General features: G+C 36.1%; 1 protein-coding gene across 4 annotated transcripts in view; it reads right to left on the bottom strand.

Moving 5' to 3' along the window:
* Window positions 1–27470, bottom strand: part of SMAD2 (SMAD family member 2) — a 109395-nt gene that overhangs the window by 10594 nt on the left and 71331 nt on the right. For all 4 annotated transcript variants that reach the window (XM_032602462.1, XM_032602463.1, XM_032602460.1 and 1 more), the window contains 4 exons: window positions 5902–5955; window positions 4516–4728; window positions 1372–1509; window positions 1044–1188 (listed from right to left, as the gene is read on the bottom strand). In XM_032602462.1, coding sequence (XP_032458353.1) covers window positions 1044–1188; window positions 1372–1509; window positions 4516–4728; window positions 5902–5955 — 550 coding nt within the window. The remainder of the gene's footprint in view (window positions 1–1043; window positions 1189–1371; window positions 1510–4515; window positions 4729–5901; window positions 5956–27470) is intronic.

The following is a 27470-nucleotide window of genomic DNA, read 5'->3' as shown; positions in this document are numbered from 1 at the left end:
TGAATGAAACAGGAGTACTATCACTACTCTATACGAGTATCTTCTTAAGCAGACATTCAGACAGTGAGCAATGGGAACTGAAGAAAGACTAAGTATTTTACTTATACTTTCATTTTTTAATATGTTGATGAAGTATTCCCTATCTTTGCTGTGGAATCCAATCAACTGTTTAATTTATCAATAGCGTAATCTATCTTACCCCTTGATGACAGATTAGCTTTGGTAAAACTCAATTACATAACTGCTACTTACTATCCTTAGAGAAGAGGTTGAGAGTCAAGCAGAGCTTTCCTCAAGTCCCGTCTCTACCACTTAGAATGTGTCCTTGGGCAAACTATCAAGTCTTTTCTAAGCCTATTTCCAAATAAATATTAGTCTGGACCATTTTTTACCTTAGAAAGATTACAACCTTACAAAGAAAGGATAAAAACAGCAACAGTAATTCTTAGCCATGTTGAAAGGCGTGAGATACTGCACCTAAAACACAGCACAGTGCCTGGCACCTAACAAGTACTCCCTTCTATTACTGAATGAAGTTCCACATTTTAACCTTATACTGAAGTTGTCTCAACTTATTTGTCCAGCCTTATTCTTCTTTACTTTCTATACTCCAGTCAAACTGAACTGTACTCTACTGCCAGGATCATCACTTTCCACCCCACAAACCTGTGACTACTGAAATCCTAGGCATCTTTCAGAACCCAGACCCTGTGTCATCACTACCTCCCCCAGCCCCAGCGAAACATCTCTCCAAGAACTGACATAACCCTTCCAATATGCCATTTATGGTATTTAACACTCTGCATTCTTTTACAGTACCCGTCCATACATGTTTTAATTCTTTGTTCCATAATGCCAGCACAGGAATTTGCAATAGTTTTGAATCCAGAGGCCTCCAACTTTCTTTTGTTATTTTACATAAAGATCTGCTGACTCTATAAACCTCAAGGAAAATAAATACACATGAATTTCAGAAGATACAAAGAATGAAAGAAAAAAGAATTACGTTGTGGAAATTTAAGAACCGAATATGTATTTCATACCGGTATTCTGCTCCCCACCCTTTCACAAAACTCATTCTTATGGTGCACATTCTAGTTAGCTGATACACGGCTTCAAAACCCTGATTAACGGACTGAGCCAGAAGAGCAGCAAATTCCTGGTTGTTGAAGATCTTCAGGTTACAGCCTACGATTGAGAAAAAGATTTAAAAATTATGTAAAAAGAATATTACTATTAGAAAATCATTTTAAAAGGGCTACAGATTTTAGAATATGAGCATGCAAATCATCTCCTGATTCCTAAAAGTAATAGCAAAGAAAAACTCAGCAAGTTGATACAACAGGTTTATTTACATTGTTGTATCCATACCTGGTGGAATTTTACACACTGTTGCAGGGTGCCAGCCGTATCTCTGATTACAATTGGGGCTCTGCACAAAGATTGCACTATCACTTAGGCACTCAGCAAAAACTTCTCCACCTATGTAGTATAAGCGCACTCCTCTTCCTAAAACAAAATATATATGGAATTAGTTTTACAACATTTACTATTTCAGCATGACTTTCAAAGAGTCTTCTCAGAGGACAGTAAAATGACATAAAGTATTTTGATGACTTTTTCCATAGCTATGCTTTTTTGAAATCTAACTTTGAAACATACCACCGTACATTTTTCCAAGTATTTTTTAAAAATGATTTTATTGATTTGTAAAGATAACACGTGCTTATCAAAAATACTTAAACAGGGCTTCCCCGGTGGCGCAGTGGTTGAGAGTCTGCCTGCCGATGCAGGGGACACGGGTTCGTGCCCCGGTCCGGGAAGATCCCACATGCCGTGGAGCGGCTGGGCCCGTGAGCCATGGCCGCTGAGCCTGCGCGTCCAGAGCCTGTGCTCCGCAACGGGAGAGGCCACAACAGTGAGAGGCCCGCGTACCAAAAAAAAAAAAAAAAAAAAAAAAAAAAAAATACTTAAACAACGAAGAAAAGTGAATGGATAGCAAAATAAAAGAATTTCATACAAATTACAGTTATTTCTAAATAAATAAAAGAATTCATTTGAAGGAATTAACTAATGTCTGGATTAATATGCCTTCATTATAATAAACAGTATTTCTTTAAAGAGCTCACTATGGTTAAGAAAAAAGGTAATAAAAATTATCAAGAGGTTAGAGTCATCTGCCCCTTTTATAACTTTTATAACTATATATTATGGGGGCAACTAGGTCCCTATTTATATAAGCAGAATTAGATAAGAAAAAATTATATTGGGAGATTTTAATATACCTTTCAGAATTTGACAGATCAAATATATACATAAAATATGAGCGGATCAAATATACATAAAATATTAGCAATACAAGGATTAAAGAAAAAATTGTGAAAAGCAGAATTCTAAGATAGCACTTAAGATTCTCACCCCGGTTTATTTACCTTCTCAATTATTCAATCAAACACTAATCTACATACTGCTTAAAGGGATTTTTCAGATGTAATTAAGTTCTCAAATCAACTGACCATAAGAAACTAAGACTACCTTTCGTGGGCCTGACTTAATCAGGTGACAGCCCTTAAAAGGGACTGGGCTGGCCCTGGTGAAAGTGATTCAAAGTGTGAGCAACAGCAATTCAACACAACAGAGTCTTCGCTGCTGACTGTGAAGATGGAGGGGGCCACGCAGGTGGCCTCTAGTTGCTGATAGCAGCCTCTAGCTTACGGTCTGCAGGAAATGAGGATCTCAGCGCCACAACTTCAAGGAAGTGAACTCTGCAATAATCACCTGTGAGCTTGGAAAAGGACCTCGAGCTTCAGATGAGAACACAGCCCAGCTGACCCTTTGATTTCCCTTTGTGGGACCCTGAGGAGACTCCTAACCCACAAAAACTGTAACACAGTAAATTTGTGTGGTTTTAGGCTGGTAAATGTGTGGTAATATGTTATGCAGCAAAAGAAAATTAATAAAAACCAACAAGCCAGATTTACTACATAAATATGGAACCTGGTGCCCTGTTCTCTTAATGACTACAGAATACTTATATAAAAAATAAAGTTGTTCACTTGACCATTAGGAAAACATTAAGTCCAAAAAGTAGAGATTTTTCAGGCTATAGTTTCTGATCAAAAGCACCCAATAAACTAGAAATCAAAAGTAAAAAAAGATGATCCAATAATTACAGCACTCTAAAATTTTGTACAGAAGTAAATAAGGTAGGATAAACCTTTTGTTAACTTTTTATGCAGAGCCCTAATTAGAACATGGAAAAATCAGAACTGTTTTAGTTAAAAGAGGGCAGATATTCAGAGGCCTTCCTCACCTATAAGATACCTGAGTACCTTAGGAAGATTATATAAAATTTATACATCAAGCAAGATTTGAGAAATTCCACATGGAGCCAACTAACAGACCTCTGAAGTCACTAGCACTTTGCAATATCACATTGACTCTTTAGTGATCAGAATTATTTCTCATAGGAGGTGATGGTTAATTAAATGAACAGAAGCAAATTATTATTAAAAGAAGTTACTTTAAGGTGATGAGAACTGTGTTCAGTTATTTTTGTGGCGCTCAAACTATTTTTTACCTCATTGTCAAAAAACTGACGACCCAAAGAGCTGTTGTTTATGTGGATTACATCTATGCAAACTTCCCATATTATGTGTGAAAACTGAGATTCAAAAAAATTAATTCATTTGAAAATCAAAATAATAAACCCACTACATATTAACATAAACAAGTTTGTGAAAAATAACTATTTTGCAAACCAAAGAAAAAATTAGTGAGAAGAGTAGCAATGTTTTATATTTTTGCAAATATCCTTAATGTCTGGCTTAAGAGAAGACAGTAGAATTCTCATCAGAGTCTACGTTTAATTCCTTGCAAAATCGTAAGCCTTGTAAGCCTCTGGAATACTTCACTGTACAGTCAGGAGAGAACAAGAGTGAAAATGGCAAACAGCATCTTTGAAACAGCATCTGTGAAAATTGTTTTTACCTCACCAACTTGCTGAAAGGGTGCCTGAGATTACCACATTTTGAGAGTCTATGAATTATTTTTGAACAAACTCAATGGTCGTGCTTGTTTTAGATATCCTGCATCAGATTACAGTGTGCAGATCTGACACACGAATTCACTGAAAGGGGGAAAAAACTAGGAGATGTAAACAAACTGAAAAAAAACTTCATGATTTGTTAAAATTACATCCCTAAAATCTGAACATGACAATTTTATGACTGGTAGAGGCTCAGCAGAGTAAAGTTATTTTAACACGTATTTACTGAAGGACTTCCCACTATCGAGGGTGCCAAATTAACAGAAGCTCAAGATAGAAGTTTGCAGATAGAAGGATCACCAGGATCTACTAGAAGCTGTGAAGCTGTGCACTTCCACATGACTGCCCTTAAGGTGGGAGAGAGAAGGCAGGCTTCTCTGCACACAATCTCTTGATGTGGTAAACCACATAATGCTCACATTATGAGTATATGGCATTGGTTTTTCACATAAGGAAAACAAACATACCTATATGTCTTCTTGTCATTTCTACTGTAGCATTTCTGTTGACGTTAGAGAGTAAACCTAGGCAGAACCTCTCTGAATTTGATGGATCTGTGAAGCCATCTACGGTGAGTGAGGGCTGTGATGCATGGAAGGTCTCTCCAACCCTCTGGTTTAATTCGTAATACGCTATTGAACACCAAAATGCAGGTTCTGAGTAAGTAACAGGCTGCAAATCTGGGGCAGAAAAAACAAACACATAAAAGAAACGTGTGTGAATAATTCAAGCCACCTCAAGCCAAGAACAGACTGAATATCATCACCTTTACATGTTCTATGCCAGCCTACACTGGCAACAGCCCAGGAAACAGACTTAACATCTACATCACGAACTCCAGATTTTCAATTTCTCAAATTTCCCCTATCTCATTAAGTCATTCTAATCTTCAGACAGCTTTCTTAGACTTTATGGTGGATCATTTATTCTAACAGTAGTTTTACCCTGCTTGTGCCACAGTCAATTTGCATTATAAAGTTAACTTTGGGTAGGACAGAGTAGAACAAAGCTGAAGCAAAGATTAATGAGTCAAAAGCCACAGGGAAAAAAAAGATGTCATGATAGGATACAAAATACGACATATTTTTGACATTTGTCTATTTTAACATGAGATTCTCACTGAGTTATCCTAGTTACAAAAATAGAAAACCCAAATATACATAAGAAACAGAAAGTAATAAAACATACATACAAAAACAACAGAAAACATACAGTATGCGAGTGGAAACAGAATATAAATCAAAAGAATCTACATATTTCATGGGAAAATGAGGATCACAAGTATTTAAGTGCTGTAATTTTGATTAAAATGCATCATAAGCAATATCATGGGAAAAAAATGACAATTTTGTAGAACAAATTCCAATGTGTAGAAACTGAAAAGAAATTGTGAAATAGTGAGGTAAAATGAAGACCAAGAATAAACTACAGACCGCGTACACACATATATACATATGTATTAGCTATCACATATATATAATCTCCCACACTACATGTACATGTGAGTGATATATGTCTATATATATTTATACACACATCTCATATGAATAATTGCTATTATAAAATACATCAGAAACTAAATATATACATAAAAATCTAGCCATATAAGAACATTTTTCATGAATATGATTTCCATGAATAAAAAGATGATTGACTTCTTATATGTGCCAGGAGAAAGGAGTTTTAGTAATACTGAGGCACATTATCAGCATCATTTTTAGAAAGCACTAAGTTGAACAATCATTTGATTATTCGCTGGGATCTCTTTCTCATATATATGGAAAATAATTACCAGAAAGGACATTTAATTAGAAAGGTATAAAAACAGTAGGGGAAAAGTATTTGCAACTTACCCAAACTATGATTAACAGGGGAAAGAGTAGTAGGAGATAGTTCTGCTGGAGATCCTGAAACAAAAGATTCAATTTTAAAACAGCTGTAAAAGTATTTCCATAAGTTCTAACCAAATAAATAATAAAACTGATTGTATCTGGTTGTAATGGTCACAGATAATACACAGATAATTTACATACCAAGGATTCAAAATATACAACTGCTTAATGGAAGTTTAATTTTGGAAGCTTCAATAGATAAAAGGTACAAAAAAGTCCTGGCTTCAAGCTACCCTCTTCCAAAGGCATCCAATGTTGCCAGTTGTGTACCTTTCCAGAAATATTCTTCAAACCATATAAGCAAATATACTGTGTTCTGTGCCTCCTGCTTTTTATGTACAAATGGTAACACAGTTCTGAACTTTGCTTTTATATTACTTATTCTACCAGAGATGTTGATATGTTTCCCTTTTACTTATGTATCTATTTATCCATCTATCCATCCATTCATCTATTAGCTGCATAACATTACATTATGGAATATTATGATCCCATATTGACGGATATTCAGGTTATCTTCAATCTTTTGCTTTAAGAACCAAGATTCCAATAACTAGTCTTGCACATTATGCATATTCTCAATTGTATCTGAAGGGTAGGCTCTAAAAGAGAAACTGCCAAATCAAAGGGTTGTCCATCTGTAATTTGATAAATTTTGCCAAAATTGTCATCTATAGAGGCTGCACCAGTTTACATTCCCAGCAACAACATAAATAGGGGAGGCTCATGTGCTATTGTTGATAAGTAAGAACAAGGTCTTAACAAGTATAGTTTTAATTTGTATCTCTCTTATAAATGACATTGAGCAGTTGAATACTTGTTTATATTTTATTTCCTTCCTGTGAATAGTCTGTTCTTTTCTTTTGCTCAATTTTCTATTGTGGTGTTGATCACTTTTCTCACTGATTTACAGAAGGCTCTTTATGTTTTAGTGATATTACTCCTTTCATGGTATGGGATGTAAATATTTGGTCATCTGGCTTATGATTCTTCATCCCAATTTTGACTAAGCAGTATTAAAAAAAACTTTTATGTGATATAATTTACCCATCATTTTGGGGTATGTCACATTTTGATAAACAGTGGTGATACCAGAAATTCTTGGCTTACTCTTAACTTTAAGGAACTACTTCTAGTATTTGCCCATTAAGTATGATGCTGGCTGTGAGGACGAGAGAGAGAAAATTCTTTATTTAGGAATTCTGCATCAATAATCGTACGCAATACTGGTCTGCAGATTTATGTTGCAAGCACAAATGTTACGCTGTCTCATAAAGACAAGCTAGAAGATTTAAGTCTTTTCTATGCTCTGTAACAGTTTATTTAAACTACTTAGCATTGGAATAACACATTCTTTAATATTTCAGTAGAATTCCCATGTGAAATTCTTTGCAGTTAAAAATTTTCTAGGGTTTATTCTAAGACACTTCTCTATTTCTTCTATGAAGGTTGACTGTTCAGACAGCTCTATTTCCTGGAGTCAGTTTCAGTAAATTATATTTATTAGAAAAGTATTCATTTCTTCCAGTTTTAGGTAAACTTGCTAAAATCTACTCAAGAAAATAAGGGAGGAGGGGGCACAAACACATAAAATAAGAAAAAGAAGGAAGAACCACAGACACAAGAAAAACAGTGACTGAGATTACTTCACTCAATTTCATGCAACTAAATTTTAAAACATATTTGTTGTAAACTGTTGTTAAATAATCATATTATAATTGTAGGAAAAATTTTGTTTTCTTATCATTATTCTCTACATATTTTGAAAATGTTACCCAAAAAAGCATGACTTACAGCCCCCAAGCTTTAAAAATATAGCAATGGCATAGATGTAGAATACGGTCAGATGCCCCCTGTGGACCTCTCCCCTCTCCACACTATAACCATGACCTAAAATACCAGGCAACACAGGTGAAACAGCAATTTCCACATAAACAAATGAATCAAAAATAAAGCACAGGTGATAATGATTTTTGAGAAGACAGAACAGCCTTCCATAACAAAGTTCTTATGTTCTTTTTTTATTCTTCAGTTTGAAAAATCTGTTGGCAAGTCACAACAGGTACAGCTATGAAAGGTCAAAATATATTTAGAACAATGAGCTAAAACTCACTGCTGTTTCCTGAAGCTGAGATAAAATAAACAGAGCCACTATTAGAAATGGAGGAAACTGCCCAATTTTTCATCTTTTAACTGTTTACTCCCTCTATTAAATACTTATAAGAAGTGACTAGTAGAGTCACAGTTCATTAATTTAGACTAAGAGGAGTCCAGTCAGATGTGATACAAGTTAGAACTATATATTATGAAAAGGAAAGTCGATTAAAATCATATATAAAATTTTTAGAAGTTAAATTAAGCTAAAAATTTATTAGCTAACAGAAGTTTTTAGAAACTTTTTTCTTAAACAGAGCCACGTTAAATGATGATTAACCTATTAGTTATTCGTATATACATGCTTCTACTGAAGTCTGGAACTTCCAGTTATGAGAAGTAATGATCTCACTATTTAAAGCTAGTTTCTATTACTTGCGGCTAAAACATCTAGAGAAATCCTTGTGCACATAACCTTGCATACAAGTTCGCAGATATTTGTAGGATACGTTTTTTCAACAAGGAAATGTTAGATCAAAAGGAAAGTGAGGTTAAACTTTTATAAGTACCAAAGTACCCTCCCAAAATGTTTAGACCCACCAACTGTTTATGAGCGTTTCTTCATGCCATGTCACTACTTTCTGACATATAACAATTTGAAAGGTTTAAATGGGGCAACTCTGATATTTAAAATTTTTACTTATTTTTATTTTGTTATAAATAGTGCACTCATGTTCTTTATGTCCCTCTTCTATTAACTACTGTCTTTTTCCTCTTTATTTGTAAGTTTTAAGTTTAGAAATCAGTTATTAGGCTTGTCATACATTTATAAACATTTCCCCAAGATTTCTGGTTTGTTTTGGTAGGCCTTTCAAGGTTAAAAAAAAATTGTTATAACATTATTTTTTAGAGTTTTAGGTTCACAGCAAAATTGAGCATAATTTACAAAAGTTCCCATATACCCATGTACACATACATGTATAACCTCGCCTGCCATCAGAGTCGCGTGCCACAACGTACATTTATTGTAACTGAGGAACCTACACAGACATCATTATCACTCGAAGCCCTTAATTTACATTAGGGTTCATCCTTGGTTCTGTACTTTCTACAAATTTTGACAAATGTATAATGACATGTATTTACTATTGTAGTTTCATACCAAATAGTTACACTTCCCTAAAAATCTTCTGTGCTTACCTGTTCATCCCTCCCTGCCCTCTAGCCCCTAGCAATCACTGATCTTTTTACTGTCTCTATAGTTGTTTGTGCCTTTTCCGGAACATCACATAGCTGGAATCATACAGTATGTAGCCTTCTCAGATTGGCTTCTTTGACTTGTAATATGCATTTAATGTTCCATGTATTTTCATGCCTTTATTTAGCAGTTTTCATTTTAGCACTGAATAACATTCCATTGTCTGGATATGCCACAGTTTATTTATTCATTGACTTACTGAAGGACATCTTGGTTGCTTCCAAATTTTGGCAATTATGAATAAAGCCACTAAAAACATCCATGTGCAAGTTTCTGTGTGTACATAAATTTTCAACTATTTTAGGTGAATACTAAGGAGCATGACTGCTGATCACATGGTAAGAGTATGTTTAGTTTTGTAAGAGTCTCCCAATCTGTCTTCCAAAGTGGCTGTACCATTCATTTTGCATTCCCATCAGCAATGATCTTGTTGCTCCACATCCTTGCCAGAATTCAGATTTTGATCATTCTAACAGGTGTGTAGTGGTAACATTTTAAATTTTATACATTCAAATTTATCAACCTTTTCTTCTATGGTTTTATATGTTGCACGGTTCTTGCTCAGATTATTTAAAAAATTCTTCAATGCCATGTCCTAGAAATTAGAGTCTCATTTTTTAATTTAAGCATTTTCTCTAAATGGAATTCATTTTGGTATGAGATAAGTTACATGCTTAGTATCTATTTTATAACTTTTTGAGAAATATTAAAATTACTTTGAATTTCTTGAGCAAAATTAACGGCAAAGAAATGTATATTTTACTTTTATAAGTTTCAGTGTGTTAACTAACCATAAGTTACTATCATTCAAATAAGAAAATAAAAATAAGACATTCTTTCAAAAGGCATATATGGAAGGACAGGAAAGTTAAAGGCCTTAAAATCATTTAGTTTTATCTTCTTTGCATTCATATTACAGAGATAATCCCGAAGAACTAAAATTATCTACGATTTTGTTTTTATACCAAAAAAGGCTTAAACATATGCTTTAAAAGAATCTCATTTACTGAATACACAGACCAATCGCATTCACAAACCCTTCAAAAAACTGAGAATCACGATGGATTATTCCTTCAACCATATCCCTACCTAATCACCAAACAAGTCTCACCTCAGCAATATATTGCAAAAGCAGGCATTTCTCCCCATGTCATCTGAAACGAGCCAGAGGAAATCTAGTGCAGTAGTTAAGAACAGAATTTCTAGAATCTGAGATCCCAGGTGCAAATTCCTCTGTCACTTTCTACCTATCTTTCTATGATGTTCATTGCAGTACTGTTTTTTATGAATTACATATAATGTTTAAAGTTTCTTGTTTTACCTGTTTATTTTTTATAATGAACATCCACTTGTTACATAATTCAAGATGTTGCATTATAATTTTAACCTGTAAAATACTGTTTAACTTTTATTTGACATAGAATGGTAAAAATGTGAGATTAAGCAAAAATAAAAGAAATAGGTAATATGTCAATTCCACTTTAAAAAGACATACTTCCTTCATGTTTCTTTATGTTCTATATATTTCCAAATTTTCTACAAGCATGAATTATGTTCATAATGAGAATACAGTTGCTCTTCTTGTGTTTTTATTAGTACCTTCTATAGGGGTCCCCTTATGGCTAGAATGTAGAAGACTGTTGGAAAAAACCTTGCTCCTACAATAAGAAAATATCAGAAACACTGAAAAAAATTATATTTTTTACCAAAAAGTGACCCCAAAACTGTAGATCCATTTAAGTCTAAGTGAAGTAGTTTAGAGAAGGATGAGCTCTTCCTATTTAAGTAGAGAGTGGTAACCATTTTCATGGCTGGGAGTATCTGCCAAGTTAGGACACAGACACATGTAGGATTGTACTTGCCAAAGGAGAAACCAGCTGAAATTTTAATGGCCACACGCTGGCAACTGGAATCTGAGAAGCCCAACCATAGATACAGTCTTCTTCATTAGCCAATTCTAACCCTCATGTCTTTAGCTGAGTAGTACATGGTAGCACAGGAAGTTTCAGACAAAGGCTGCAAAGCAGTGAGAGATCCTACAGTCTCACCATACTCATACCTGAAAGACCTGCTGAGGTAGGGGACTGCCCCTCCTTCAAACCTGACGTGATTTGATGTTAAGAATTAAATTATCACCTATTCAACTCAACTCCTAAAATATGGAAGAGATTAGATCCCTAATTTAGCAACCAGAGAAAGAAAAGGGTGAGTCTTTCATAAGAAAAATATTATCTATATTACACTCTAGTATTATTTTATATAAAATATCCAGTATCCAACTGAAAAAACATGAGACATGCAAAGAAGTAGGAAAAACTGACCCATAATCAAGACTTTAAAGTTAACACAAGCAAAACTACATATAAACCAGATATTGGACTTATAAGATAAAGAGTTTAAAATCGAAGTTATGAAAGTGAAAAACAGATTATCTGAAATGAAGTCACTGAACTGGCTTAGAGAAGACCAAAAGTTAGACACACATATACCTTATCACTTGATTTTCAACAAAGAAACCAAGGTAAATCAATGAAGAAAGAAAAGTATCTTCAACTTATGGTGCTAAAACAACTGGACAAATGTCTAAAGTAAAAGAAGAGCAGAAATGGAAAAAAAGGTAGGTAAATACAAAACATTACTTTTCAATTCTTTAAAATAATTTTTTTAAAAATCTCAAAGTCTAAAGCTAAAAATAACATTTGGGGGTTTATACATATTTATAAATAAAATATATGAGAACAGTGGCACAAACGACAGAGGTAGGTGAATGGAATTATAGTGTTGTAAAGTTCCTATATTTCACATGAAGTTGTAAAATATTACAATTTAAGTAACATTCTAAGTAGAAGGGGATATACACTGTAATCACGAGAACACTCACTGAGAAAATAATACTAAGTGATCCTGCTACAAATTCAAGAGAGTAAACAGAGTGGATTCAAATATAAATATATTTGATTAATCTAAAGAAGTCAGAAAATCAGGAACAGAGGAACAAAAACCAGATAGCACAGACAAAAAAGAAATAGAAAAATGGTAACCCAAACCCAATGATTATTAAGAACTACATTAATTATAAAGGAACTAAATACTCCAATTAAAAGACAATGATTGTTGGGCTTCCCTGGTGGCGCAGTGGTTGAGAATCTGCCTGCCAATGCAGGGGATATGGGTTCGAGCCCTAGTCTGGGAAGATCCTACATGCTGCAGACCAACTGGGCCCGTGAGCCACAACTACTGAGCATGCGCGTCTGGAGCCTGTGCTCCGCAACAAGAGAGGCCACGACAGTGACAGGCCCGCGCACCGTGATGAAGAGTGGCCCCTGCTTACCACAACTAGAGAAAGCCCTCACACAGAAACGAAGACCCAACACAGCCAAAAATAAATAAATATATTAAAAAAAAAAGAAAAGACAATGATTGTTAGATTAAGTAAGACATAGAAAGGTATCCGCAAGAGACACATTTTAAATTTAAAGATGCAGGTAGACCAAAAGTAAAAGGATGGTAAAAGTAAATATACCATGCCACCTGTGAAATAAGAATATACGGTGATGTTTATATGAGACACATTTTATAACAAGGGTCACTTCATCAGAAGGACAATTTAAATGTGCACCACTTAATAACAGATATTCAAAATACATGAAGCAGGGGCTTCCCTGGTGGCACAGTGGTTGAGAGTCCGCCTGCCAATGCAGGGGACATGGGTTCATGCCCCGGTCCAGGAAGATCCCACATGCCGCGGAGCGGCTAGGCCCGTGAGCTGTGGCCACTGAGCCTACGCGTCCAAAGCCTGTGCTCCGCAACGGGAGAGGCCACAGCAGTGAGAGGCCTGCGTACCGTTAAAAAAAAAAAAAAAAAAAAAAAAAAAAAATACATGAAGCAAAAACTGACAGGACTAAAAGGAAAAACAGACAAAGTCACAGTTAAGAGATTTTAACACTCCTCTCTGTGACTGGTATAACAAATAGAAAGAAATCAGACAGAGTCAAGATTTAAACAATACCATCAATGATCCTAAGTGACACTTAGAGTAACACTACAATTTAACAACATTTTTAAAAGTATAAATGGAACTCTCATCAAGATAAATAAGCCATGTTGTGGCATAAAATAATTTTTAGTAAATTTCAAAGGACTGAAATCATACATAGTGTATTTGAATCATAATGGAATTAAGTGAGAAATCAATGAACTATATAGAGAACCCCCATACTTCTAAAAGACCAAACTTCTAAATAATCATGGATCAAAGAAGAAATCACAAGAATTCAAAAAAACTCTAATGATAATAATAATTAAATAACAATGAAGGGGGGGGCGCCTTCAAGATGGGGGAGGAGTAAAACATGGGAGATCACCTTCCTCCCCACAAATACATCAAAACTACATATACATGTGGAACAGCTCCCACAGAACACCTACTGAACGCTGGCAGAAGACCTCAGACTTCCCAAAAGGCAAGAAACTCCCCACATACCTGGGTAGGGCAAAAGATAAAAGAAAAAGCAGAGACAAAAGAATAGGGATGGGACCTGCACCTCTGGAAGGGAGGAAAAGTTTCCACACACTAGGAAGCCCCTTCAATGGCGGAGACGGAGGGTAGCGGGGGGGAAGCTTCGGAGCCACGGAGGAGAGCACAACAACAGGGGTGCAGAGGGCAAAGCAGAGAGATTCCCCCACAGAGGATGGGTGCCGACTGGCACTCACCAGCCTGACAGGCTTCCCTGTTCAGCTGCCAGGGCAGGTGAGCGCTGGGAGCTGAGGCTCAGGCTTCGGAGGTCAGATCCCAGGGAGATGACTGGGGCTGGCTGCGTGAACACAGCCTGAAGGGGGCTAGTGCACCACAGCTAGCTGGGAGGGAGTCTGGGAAAAAGTCTGGACCTGCCTAAAAGGCAAGAGAACATTATTGTTTCAGGGTGCGCGAGGAAAGGGGATTCAGAGAAACACCTAAATGAGCTCCAGAGATGGGCCCAAGCCGCAGCTATCAGCACGGACCCCAGAGACGAGGATGAGACACTAACGCTGCTGCTGCAGCCACCAAGAAGCCTGTGTGCGAGCACAGGTCACTGTCCACACCTCCCCACCCGGGAGCCTGTGCAGCCCACCACACCCAGGATCCCGTGATCCAGGGACAACGTCCCTGGGAGAACACATGGTGCACCTCAGGCTGGTGCAACGTCACGCCGGCCTCTGCCACCGCAGGCTCGCCCTTCATTTTGTACCCCTCGCTCCCCCGAGCCTGAGTGAGAAAGAGCCCCCTAATCATCTGCTCCTTTAACCCTGTCCTGTCCGGGCGGGGAACAGATGCCCTCAGGCAACCTACATGCAGAGATGGAGCCAAATCCAAAGCTGAGCCCCTGGGAGCTGTGCGAACAAAGAAAAGAAAGGGAAATCTCTCCCAGCAGCCTCGGGAGCAGCGGATTAAATCTCCACAATCAACTTGATGAACCCTGCATCTCTGGATTACCTGAATAGACAACAAATAATCCCAAAATTGAGGTGATGGACTTTGGGAGCAACTACAGACTTGGGGTTTGCTTCCTGCAACTAATTTGTTTCTGGTTTTATGTTATTCTTAGTTTAGTATTTAGAGTTTATTATCATTGGTAGATTTGTTCATTGATTTGGTTGCTCTCTTCCTTTTTAATTTTTTTAAATATATATATATATATTTTCCTTTTTCTCATTTTGTGAGTATGTGTAAGCTTTGTGTGGTTTTGTCTATATAGCTTTGCTTTTGCCATTTGTCCTAGGGTTCTGGCTGTCCTTTTGTTTTTCTTTTTTAATATAGTTTTTAATGCTTGTTATCATTGGAGAATTTGTTTTTTGGTTTAGTTGCTCTCTGCTTTCTTTTTTTTTTACTTCCTAGTTTTTTTATTTTTAATAATTTTTTTCTATTTTAATAACTTTATTTTATTTATTTATTTTCCTACTTTCTAATTTTTTCTTCTCTCCCTTTTCTTCTGAGCCGTGTGGCTGACAGGGTCTTGGTACGATGGTTGGGTGTCAAGCCCGAGCCTGTGAGGTGGGAGAGCCAAGTTCAGGACATTGGTCCACCAGAGACCTCCTGGCCCCATGCAGTATCAAACAGGGAAAGCTTTCCCAGAGATCTCCACCTCAACGCTAAGACCGAGCTGCACTCAACAACCAGCAAGCTACAGTGCTGGACACCCTATGCCAAACAACTAGCAAGACAGAAACACAAAACCACCAATTAGCAGAGAAGCTGCCTAAAATGGTAAGTTCACAAACACCCCAAAACACACCACTGGACATGGCCCTGCCCACCAGAAAGACAAGATCCAGCCTCATCCACCAGAACATGGGCACCAGTCCCCTCTACCAGGAAGAGGTACACAACCCACTGAAACAACCTTACCCACTGGGAGCAGACACCAAAAACAACGGGAACTACGAACCTGCAGCCTGTGAAACGTAGACCCCAAACACAGTAAGTTAAGCAAAATGAGAAGACAGAGAAATACACAGCAGATGAACGAGCAAGGGGAAAACCCACCAGACCAAACAAATGAAGAGGAAACAGGCAGTCTACCTGAAAAAGACTTCAGAGTAATGATAGTAAAGATGATCCAAAATCTTGGAAACAGAATGGAGAAAATACAAGAAATATTTAACAAGGACCTAGAAGACCTAAAGAACACACAAACAATGATGAACAACACAATAAATGAAATTAAAAATTCTCTAGAAGGAATCAATAGCAGAATAACTGAGGCAGAAGAACGGGTAAGTGACCTGGAAGATAAAATAGTGGAAATAACTACCGCAGAGCAGAATAAAGGAAAAAAAATGACAAGAATTGAGGACAATCTGAGAGACCTCTGGGACAACATTAAACACACCAACATTCGAATTACTGGGGTCCCAGAAGAAGATATTAAAAAAGGGACTGAGAAAATATTTGAAGAGATTATAGTTGAAAACTTCCCTAATATGGGAAAGAAAATAGTCCATCAAGTTCAGGAAGCACAAAGGGTCCCAAACAGGATAAATCCAAGGAGGAACATGCCAAGACACATATTAATCAAACTATCAAAAATTAAATACGAAGAAAAAATATTAAAAGCAGCAAGGGAAAAGCAACAATTAACTTACAAGGGAATCCCCATAAGGTTACCAGTTGAACTTTCAGCAGAAACTCTGCAAACCAGAAGGGAGTGGCAGGACATATTTAAAGTGATGAAAGAGAAAAACCTACAACCAAGATTACTCTACCCAGCAAGGATCTCATGAAGATTTGATGGAGAAATTAAAACCCTTACAGACAAGCAAAAGCTAAAAGAATTCAGCACCAGCAAACCAGCTATACAACAAATGCTAAAGGAACTTCTCTAGGCAGGAAACACAAGAGAAGGAAAAGACCTACAATAACAAACCTAAAACAATTAAGAAAATGGTAACAGGAACATACATATCAATAGCTACCTTAAACGTAAATGGATTAAATGCTGCATCCAAAAGATACAGACTGGCTGAACGGATAATAAAAGAAGACCCATATATATGCTGTCTACAAGAGACCCACTTCAGACCTAGGGACACATACACACTGAAAGTGACAGGATTGAAAAAGATATTCCATGCAAATGGGAATCAAAAGAAAACTGGAGTAGCAAATCTCATATCAGACAAAACAGACTTTGAAATAAAGACTATTACAAGAGACAAGGAAGGACACTACATAATGATCAAGGGATCAATCCAAGAAGAAGATATAACAATTGTAAATATATATGCACCCAACATAGGAGCACCTCAATACATAAGGCAAATGCTAAGAGCCATAAAAGGGGAAACTGAAGGTAACACAATCACAGTAGGGGATTTCAACACCCCACTTTCACCAATGGACTGATCATGCAAAACGAAAATAAATAAGGAAACATGAGCTTTAAATGATACATTAAACAAGATGGACTTAATTGATATTTATAGGACATTCCATCCAAAAACAGCAGATTACACTTTGTTCTCAAGTGCTCATGGAACATTCTCCAGGAGAGACCATATCGAGGGTCACAAATAAATCCTTTGTAAATTTAAGAAAACTGAAATCATATCAAGTGCCTTATCCGACCACAACACTATGAGACTAGATATCAATTACAGGAAAAAATGTATAATAAATACAAACGCATGGAGGCTAAACAATACACTACTAAATAACCAAGAGATTACTGAAGAAATCAAAAAGGAAACCAAAAAATACCTAGAGACAAATGACAAGGAAAACACAATGATCCAAAACTTATGGGATGCAGTAAAAGCATTTCTAAGAGGGAAGTTTATAGCGATACAAGCCTACCTCAAGAAACAAGAAAAATCTCAAATAAACAATCTAAACTTACACCTAAAGGCACTAGAGAAAGAAGAACTAACAAAATACAAAGTCAGCAAAAGGAAAGAAATCATACAGATCAGATCAGAAATAAATGAAAAAGAAATGAAAGAAAGAATAGCAAAGATCAGTAAAACTAAAAGCTGGTTCTTTGAGAAGATAAACAGAATTGATAAACCATTAGCCAGACTCATCAAGAAAAAAAGGGAGAAGACTCAAATCAATAGAATTAGAAATGAAAAAGGAGAAGTAACAACTGACACTGCAGAAATACAAAGGATCATGAGAGATTACTACAAGCAACTATATGCCAATAAAATGGACAACCTGGAAGAAATGGACAAATTCTTAGAAATGCACAACCTTCTGAGACTGAACCAGGAAGAAATAGAAAATATAAACAGACTAATCACAAGCACTGAAACTGAGACTGCGATTAAAAATTTTCAAACGAACAAAAGCCCAGGACCAGACGGCTTCACAGGCAAATTCTATCAAACATTTAGAGAAGAGCTAACACCTATCCTTCTGAAACTCTTCAAAACACAGCAGAGGGAGGAACACTCCCAAACTCATTCTATGAGGCCACCATCATCCTGATACCAAAACCAGACAAACATGCCACAAAAAAAGAAAACTACAGGTCAACATCACTGATGAACACAGATGCAAAAATCCCCAATAAAATACTAGCAAACAGAATCCAACAGCACATTAAAAGGATCACACACCATGATGAAGTGGGGTTTATCCCAAGAATGCAAGGATTCTTCAATATACACAAATCAATCAATGTGATAAGCCAAATTAACAACCTGATGGAGAAAAACCTTATGATCATCTCAATAGACGCAGAAAAAGCTTTTGACAATATTCAACACCCATTTATCATAAAAATCCTCCAGAAAGTAGGCACAGAGGGAACTTACCTCAACATAATAAAGGGCATATATGACAAACCCACAGCCAACATCATTCTCAATGGGGAAAAACTGAAACCATTTCCTCTAAGATCAGAAACAAGACAAGGACGTCCACTCTCGCCACTATTATTCAACATAGTTTTGGAGGTTTTAGCCACAGCAACCAGAGAAGAAAGAGAAATAAAAGGAATCCAAATCGGAAAAGAAGAATTAAAGCTGTCACTGTTTGCCGATGGCATGATACTATACATAGAGAATCCTAAAGCCACCAGAAAGATACTAGAGCTAATCAATGAATTTGGTAAAGTAGCAGGATACAAAATTAATGCACAGAAATCTCTTGCATTCCTATACAGTAATGATGAGAAACCTGAAAGAGAAATTAAGGAAACACTCCCATTTATCATTGCAACAAAATGAATAAAATACCTAGGAATAAACCTACCTAAGGAGACAAAAGACCTGTATGCAGAAAACTATAAGACACTGATGAAAGAAACGAAAGATGATACAAACAGAGAGATATACCATGTTCTTCGATTGGACGAATCAATATTGTGAAAATGACCTGTACTACCCAAAGCAATCTAGAGATTCAATGCAATCCCTATCAAACTACCAATAGCATTTTTCACAGAACTACAACAAAAAAAATTTCACAATTTGTACGGAAACACCAAAGACCCAGATTAGCCAAAGCAATCTTGAGAAAGAAAAACAGAGCTGGAAGAATCAGGATCCCTATTCAGACTATACTAAAAACGTACAGTAATCAAGACAGTATGATATTGGCACAAAAATAGAAATACAGATCAATAGAAAAGGATAGAAAGCCCAGAGATAAACCCATGCACACATGGTCACCTTATCTTTGATAAAGGAGGTAAGAATATAAGATAAACCCATGCACATATGGTCACTTTATCTTTGATAAAGGAGGTTAAGAATATACAATGGAGAAAAGCCATCCTCTTCAGTAAGTGGTGCTGGGAAAACTGGACAGCTACGTGGAAAAGAATGAAATTAGAACACTCCCTAACACCATACACAAAATAAACTCAAAATGGATTAAAGACCTAATAAAGGGCAGACACTATAAAACTCTTAGACGACAACATAGGCAGAACACTCTATGACGTAAATCAAAGCAAGATCCTTTTTGACCCACCTCCTAGAGAAATGGAAATAAAAACAAAAATAAACAAATGGGACCTAATGAAATTTAAAAGCTTTTGCACAGCAAAGGAAACCATAAACAAGATGAAAAGAAAACCCTCAGGATGGGAGAAAATATTTGCAAATGAAGCAACTGACAAAGGATTAATCTCCAAAATACATAGGCAGCACATGCAGCTCAATATCAAAAAAAAAACCCAATCCAAAAATGGGCAGAAGACCTAAAGAGAAATTTCTCCAAAGAAGATATACAGATTGCCAACAAACACATGAAAGGAATCTCAACATCACTTATTATTAGAGAAATGCAAATCAAAACTACAATGAGTTATCACCTCAAACTGATCAGAATAGCTATCATCAAAGAAATCTACAAACAATAAATGCTGGAGAGGGTGTGGAGAAAAGGGAACCCTCTTGCACTGTTGGTGGGAACGTAAAGTGATACAGCCACTACGGAGAACAGTATGGAGGTTCCTCAAAAAACTCAAAATAGGACTACCATACGACAGAGCAATCCCCTTACTGGGCATATACCCTGAGAAAACCATAACTCAAAAAGAGTCATATACCACAATGTTCACTGCAGCTTTATTTACAATAGCCAAGACATGCAACCAACCAAAGTGTCCATCTTAGTGTCAACCTAAGATGAATGGATAAAGAATATGTGTCACATATATACAATGGAATATTACTCAGCCATAAAAAGAAACGAAATTGAGTTATTTGTACCAAGGTGGATGGATCATACAGAGTGGAGTAAGTCAGAAAGAGAAAAACAAATACCGTATGCTAACACATATATATTAAATCTTAAAAAAAAAAAAAAAACGGTTCTGAAGAACCTTGGGGCTAGACAGGAATAAAGATGCAGACACACAGAATGGACTTCAGGACATGGGGAGGGGGAAGGGTAGGCTGGGAGGAAATGAGAGAGTGGCATGGACATATATACACTACCAAATAAAACAGATAGCTATTGGAAAGCAGCCGCATAGCACAGGGAGATCAGCTCATTGCTCTTTGCCCACCAAGAGGGGTGGCATAGGGAGGGTGAGAGGGAGACACAAGAGAGAGGCCATATGCGGATAGATGTATATGTATAGCTCATTCACTTTGTTATACAGCAGAAACTAACACACCATTATGAAGCAATTATACTCCAATAAAGATGTTGAATAATAATAATGAAAAATAACTTATTAAGACTTTTGGTATGAAGCTAAAGTACGGCTTAGAGGGAAATTTAATTTTAAATGCTTACATTAGAAAAGAATTAATGACCAGTCACTCCCATCAGGAAACTTGCACAATCCTCTTAGATAGCCTCATCCACCAGAGGGCAGACAGCAGAAGCAAGAAGAACTACAGTCCTGCAGCCTGTGGAACAAAAACCACATTCACAGAAAGACAGACAAGATGAAAAGGCAGAGGGCTATGTACCAGATGTAGGAACAAGATAAAACCCCAGAAAAACAACTAAATGAAGTGGAGATAAGCCAGCTTCAAGAAAAAGAATTTAGAATAATGATAGTGAAGATGATGCAGGGCCTCGGAAAAAGAATGGAGGCAAAGATCGAGAAGGTGCAAGAAATGTTTAATAAAGACCTAGAAGAATTAAAGAACAAACAAACAGAGATGAACAATACAATAACTGAAATAACAAACACACTAGGAGGAATCAACAGCAGAATAACTGAGGCAGAAGAACAGATAAGTGACCTAGAAGACAGAATGGTGGAATTCACTGCTGCAGAACAGAATAAAGAAAAAAGAATGAAAAGAAATGAAGACAGCCTAAGAGATCTCTGGAACAACATTAAACACAACAACATTCACATTATAGGGGTCCCAGAAGGAGAAGAGAGAGAGAAAGGACCCGAGCAAATATCTGAAGAGATTATAGTCTAAAACTTCCCTAACACGGGAGAGGAAATAGCCACCCAAGTCCAGGAAGCGCAGACAGTCCCATACAGGATAAACCCAAGGAGAAACACACCGAGACACACAGTAATCAAACTGGCAAAAATTAAATACAAAGAAAAATTACTGAAAGCAGCAAGGGAAAAACGACAAATAACATATAAAGGAGCTCCCATAAGGTTAACAGCTGATTGCTCAGCAGAATCTCTACAAGCCAGAAGGGAGTGGCATAACATATTTAAAGTGGTGAAAGGGAAGAACCCACAACCAAGATTACTCTACCTGGCAAGGATCTCATTCAGATTTGATGGAGAAATCAAAAGCTTTACAGACAAGCAAAAGCTAAAAGAATTCAGCACCAAAAAACCAGCTCTACAACAAATGTTTAGGAACTTCTTCTCTAAGTGGGAAACACAAGAGAAGAAAAGGACCTACAAAAACAAACCCAAAACAATTAAGAAAATGGTCATAGGAACATACATATAATTACCTTAAACGTGCATGGATTAAATGCTCCAATCAAAAGGCACAGGCTCGCTGAATGAATACAAAAACAAGACCCACACATATGCTCTCTCTACAAGAGACACTTGTAGAGTGTCTCTACTTCAGACCTAGGGACACATACAGACTGAAAGTGAGGGGATGGAAAAAGATATTCCATGCAAATTGAAATCAAAAGAAAGCTGAAGTAGCAATACTCACATCAGATAAAACAGACCTTAAAATAAAGAATGTTATAGGAGACAAGGAATGACACGACATAATGATCAAGGGATCAAACCAAGAAGAAGATATAACAATTATAAATATATATGCACCCAACATAGGAGCACATCAATACATAAGGCAAGTGCTAAAAACTATAAAAGATGAAATCGACAGTAACACAATAATTGTGGGGGACTTTAACACCTCACTTATACCAATGGACAGATCATCCAGACAATTAATAAGGAAACACAAGCTTTAAATGACACAATAGACCAGATAGATTTAATTGATATTTATAGGACATTCCATCTGAAAACAGCAGATTACACTTTCTTCTCAAGTGCAAATGGAACATTCTCCATGATGGATCACATTTTAGGTCACAAATGAAGCCTCAGTAAATTTAAGAAATTGAAATCATATCAAGCATCTTTTCTGACCACAACACTATGAGATTAGAAATCAATTACAGGGAAAAAAAGTTTAAAAAACCACAAGCACATAGAGGCTAAACAATACATTACTAAATAACCAAGAGATCACTGAAGAAATCAAAGAGGAAATCAAAAAATACCTAGAGACAAATGACAATGAAAACATGACGATCCAAAACCTACGGGATGCAGCAAAAGCAGTTCTAAGAGGGAAGTTTACAGGAATACAATCCTACCTAAAGAAACAACAGACATCTCAAATAAACAATCTAACCTAACACCTAAAGGGACTAGAGAAAGAAGAACCACCAAAACCCGAAGTTAGTAGAATGAAAGAAATCATAAAGATCAGAGGAGAAATAAATGAAATAGAGACAAAGAAAACAACGGCAAAGATCAATAAAACTAAAAGCTGGTTCTTTGAGAAGATAAACATAAACCATTAGCCAGACTCATCAAGAAGAGGGAGAGGACTCAAATCAATAAAATTCGAAATGAAAAAGTTACAACAGACACCGCAGAAATACAAAGCAGCCTAAGAGAATACTACAAGCAACTCTATGCCAATAAAATGGACAACCTGGAAGAAATGGACAAATTCTTAGAAAGGTACAACCTTCCAAGACTGAACAAGGAAGAAACAGAAAATATGAGCAGACCAATCACAAGTAATGAAATTAAAACTGTGATTAAAAATCTTCCAACAAACAAAATGTCAGGACCAGATGGCTTCACAGGTGAATTCTATCAAACATTTAGAGAAGAGCTAACACCAATCCTTCTCAAACTCTTCCAAAAAATTGTAGAGGAAGGAACACTCCCAAACTCATTCTATGTGCCCACCATCACCCTGATATCAAAACCAAACATACTACAAAAAAAAGAAAACTACAGACCAATATCACTGATGAATACAGATGTAGAAATCCACAACCAAAGACTAGCAAACAGAATCCAACAACACATTAAAAGGATCATACACCATGATCAAGTGGGGTTTATCCCAGGAATGCAAGGATTCTTCAATATACACAAATCAATCAATGTGATACACCACATTAACAAATTGAAGGGGAAAAACCATATGATCATCTCAATAGATGCAGGAAAAGCTTTTGACAAAATTCAACACCCATTTATGATAAAAACTCTCCAGAAAGTGGGCATAGAGGGAACCTACCTCAACATAATAAAGGGCATATACGACAAACCCACAGCAAATACCATTCTCAACGGTGAAAAACTGAAAGCATTTCCTCTAAGATCAGGACCACAACACGGATGTGCACTCTCGCCACTACTATTCAACATAGTTTTGGAAGTCCTAGTCATGGCGATCAGAGAAGAAAAAGAAATAAAAGGAATACAAATTGGAAAAGAAGTAATACTGTCACTGTTTGCAGATGACATGATACTACACATAGAGAATCCTAAAGATGCCACCAGAAAGATACTAGAGCTAATCAATGAATTTGGTAAAGTTGCAGGATACAAAATTAATGCACAGAAATTTCTTGCATTCCTATACACTAATGATGAAAAATCTGAAAGAGAAATTAAGGAAACACTCCCATTTACCACTGCAACAAAAAGAATAAAATACCTAGGAATAAACCTACCTAGGGAGACAAAAGACCTGTATGCAGAAAACTATAAGACACTGATGAAAGAAATTAAAGATGATACAAACAGATGGAGAGACATAGCATGTTCTTGGACTGGAAGAATCAATATTGTGAAAATGACTATACTACCCAAAGTAATCTGCAGATTCAACGCAATCCCTATCAAATTACCAATGGAATTTTTCTAGAACTAGAACAAAAAGTCTTAAAATTTGTATGGAGACACAAAAGACCCCGAATAACCACAGCAGTCTTGAGGGAAAAAACGGAGCTGGAGGAATCAGACTCCCTGACTTCAGACTATACTACAAAACTACAGTAATCAAGACAATATGGTACTGGCACGAAAACAGAAATATAGATCAATGGAACAGGATAGAAAGCCCAGAGATAAACCCAAACACCTATGGTCAACTAATCTATGACAAAGGAGGCAAGGATATACAACGGAGAAAAGACAGTGTCTTCAATAAGTGGTGCTGGGGACACTGGACAGCTAGTTTCACGTACGTGTAAAAGAACGAAATTTGAACACTCCCTAACACCATACACAAAAATAAACTCAAAATGGATTCGAGACCTAAATATAATACCTGACACTATAAAACTCTTAGAGGAAAACATAGGAAGAACACTCTTTGACATAAATCACAGCAAGATCTTTTTAGATCCATCTCCTAGAGTAATGGAAATAAAAACAAAAGTAAACAAATGGGACCTAATGAAACTTAAATGCTTTTGCACAGCAAAGGAAACTACAAACAAGTCAAAAAGAAAACCCTCAGAATGGGAGAAAATATTTGCAAACGAATCAACAAACAAAGATAAATCTCCAAAATATGTAAACAGCTCATGCAGTTCAATATTAAAGAAACAAACAACTCAACCAGAAATGGGCAGAAGACCTAAATAGACATTTCTCCAAAGAAGACATACTGATGGCGAAGAAGCACATGAAAAGCTGCTCAACATCACTAATTATTAGAGAAATGCAAATCAAAACTACAATGAGGTTTCACCTCACACCAGTCAGAATGGGCATCACCAGAAAATCTCCAAACAATAAAAGCTGGAGAGGGTGTGGAGAAAAGGGAACACTCTTGCACTGTTGGTGGGACTGTAAATGGATACAGGCACTATGGAGAACAGTATGGAGGTTCTTTAAAAAACTAAAAAATTACCATATGACCCAGCAATCCCACTACTGGGCATATACCCAGAGAAAACCATAATTCAAAAAGACACATGCACCCCAATGTTCACTGCATTATTTACAATAGCCAGGACATGGAAGCAACAACCTAAATGCCCATCGACAGACGAATGGATAAAGAAGATGTGGTACATATATACAATGGAATATTACTCAGCCATAAAAGGGAACGAAATTGGGTCATTTGTAGAGACGTGGATGGATCTAGAGACTGTCATATACAGTGAAGTCAGTCAGAAAGAGAAAAACAAATATCGTATATTAACGCATATATGTGGAACCTAGAAAAATGGTACAGATGAACCGGTTTGCAGGGCAGAAATTGAGATACAGATGTAGAGAAGAAACGTATGGACACCAAGGGGTGAAAGTGGCCGGGGGGTGGGAGGGGGTGATGAATTGGGAGATTGGGATTGACATACATACACTAATATGTATAAAATGGATAACTCATAAGACACTGCTGTGTAAAAAAATAAACAAAATTAAATAAATAATGTATAGAGGCTCAGACAAGAAAAAAAAGAATCAATCGAAAAAAATACAAAAGAATCAATGACCTAAATTTAAGCTACAAGGGTCTAAAACGACCAAATTAAATGGGAAGTAAGTAGAAGAAAATTATGCAGAATAGAAATAAAATCAAGCAGTAAAAAGGCAAACACAAGAGAAAAGTTTAAGAAGCCAAAAACTGGTTCTTTAAAAATATTAACTGATAAAGCCCCTGCAAGACTTATCAAGAATAAAAGAGAAAAGTCAAGCTATCAACATTTTAAGTAAAAAATGGGTCATCAAGATTTACTTGATATTGCAGACAAGAGGATAACAGATTAGAAATAACTTTATAGCAATAAAATCTACCATTCAGATGAAATGAACAAAATATCTTATAAGACATAAGTTAGCACACCAACACAAAAAATTGAAAATCTAAATAACTCTCAATTTAAAAAACCCTTCGCTATAAATGATTAGCTTCTCTGGTAGAAGCTATCAAGTGTTTAAGGAAGAATTAATTCCAATCCTATGCAAAGTCTTTCAGAAAATATTAGAAAACCTCATCCAATATATTTTGATCCCAGCATAATTACGATATTGAAACTACAGAAAAACATTACAAGAAAACTAAAGACCAAAAATCTCTCATAAACATAGATGTGAAAATCCTTTTAAGAACATTAGCAAATCAAATCCATAAATATTTTAAAAGTATAATTTATCATAACCAAATAAGGTCAAAATTCGTTTGTTATTAGAAAAATCATTTAGTGGAATTCACTCAAGAAGAGTAAAACTGTATTATCTTCTCAATAGATGCAGTAAAAGTATGGGCAAAATTCCACAGCCACTCATTACAAACACTCAGAACACTAGGAACAGAATGGAAAATCCTCAATCTGATAAAGATAATCTATTAAAAATCTATAATTAACATCTTACTTATTGGGGGAATTATTAAATGTATTCCCATGATCAAGAACAATGCAAAAATATCCGTTCTTAGTATTTCTATTCAATAGTTTACTGTAGGTCTTAGCCAGAACAGAAAAAGAAGAAAGCAGAAAGATTAGAAAGCAAGAAGTAAAACTGTCTTTATTTAAGAGATGGCAAGGTAGTATGTATAGAAAATCTTAGGAATCTACAGAATACTAGATACAAAAAGTGATTTTAGCAAAGTTCAGGAAAAAAGATCAACATACAAAAATCAAATTTTATTCTATATCCTAGGAAAAAACAATTAAAAATAAAATTGAAAGATAAACATTTACAATAGCATGAAAAGGTTAAAACAGTGAAGAATG

The sequence above is a fragment of the Phocoena sinus genome, chromosome 14 (genome assembly GCF_008692025.1).
Source record: "Phocoena sinus isolate mPhoSin1 chromosome 14, mPhoSin1.pri, whole genome shotgun sequence".
NCBI lineage: Eukaryota > Metazoa > Chordata > Mammalia > Artiodactyla > Phocoenidae > Phocoena > Phocoena sinus.
The sequence above is the reverse complement of the archived record's forward strand: the minus strand, read 5'-3'. Positions and strand labels throughout refer to the sequence as shown.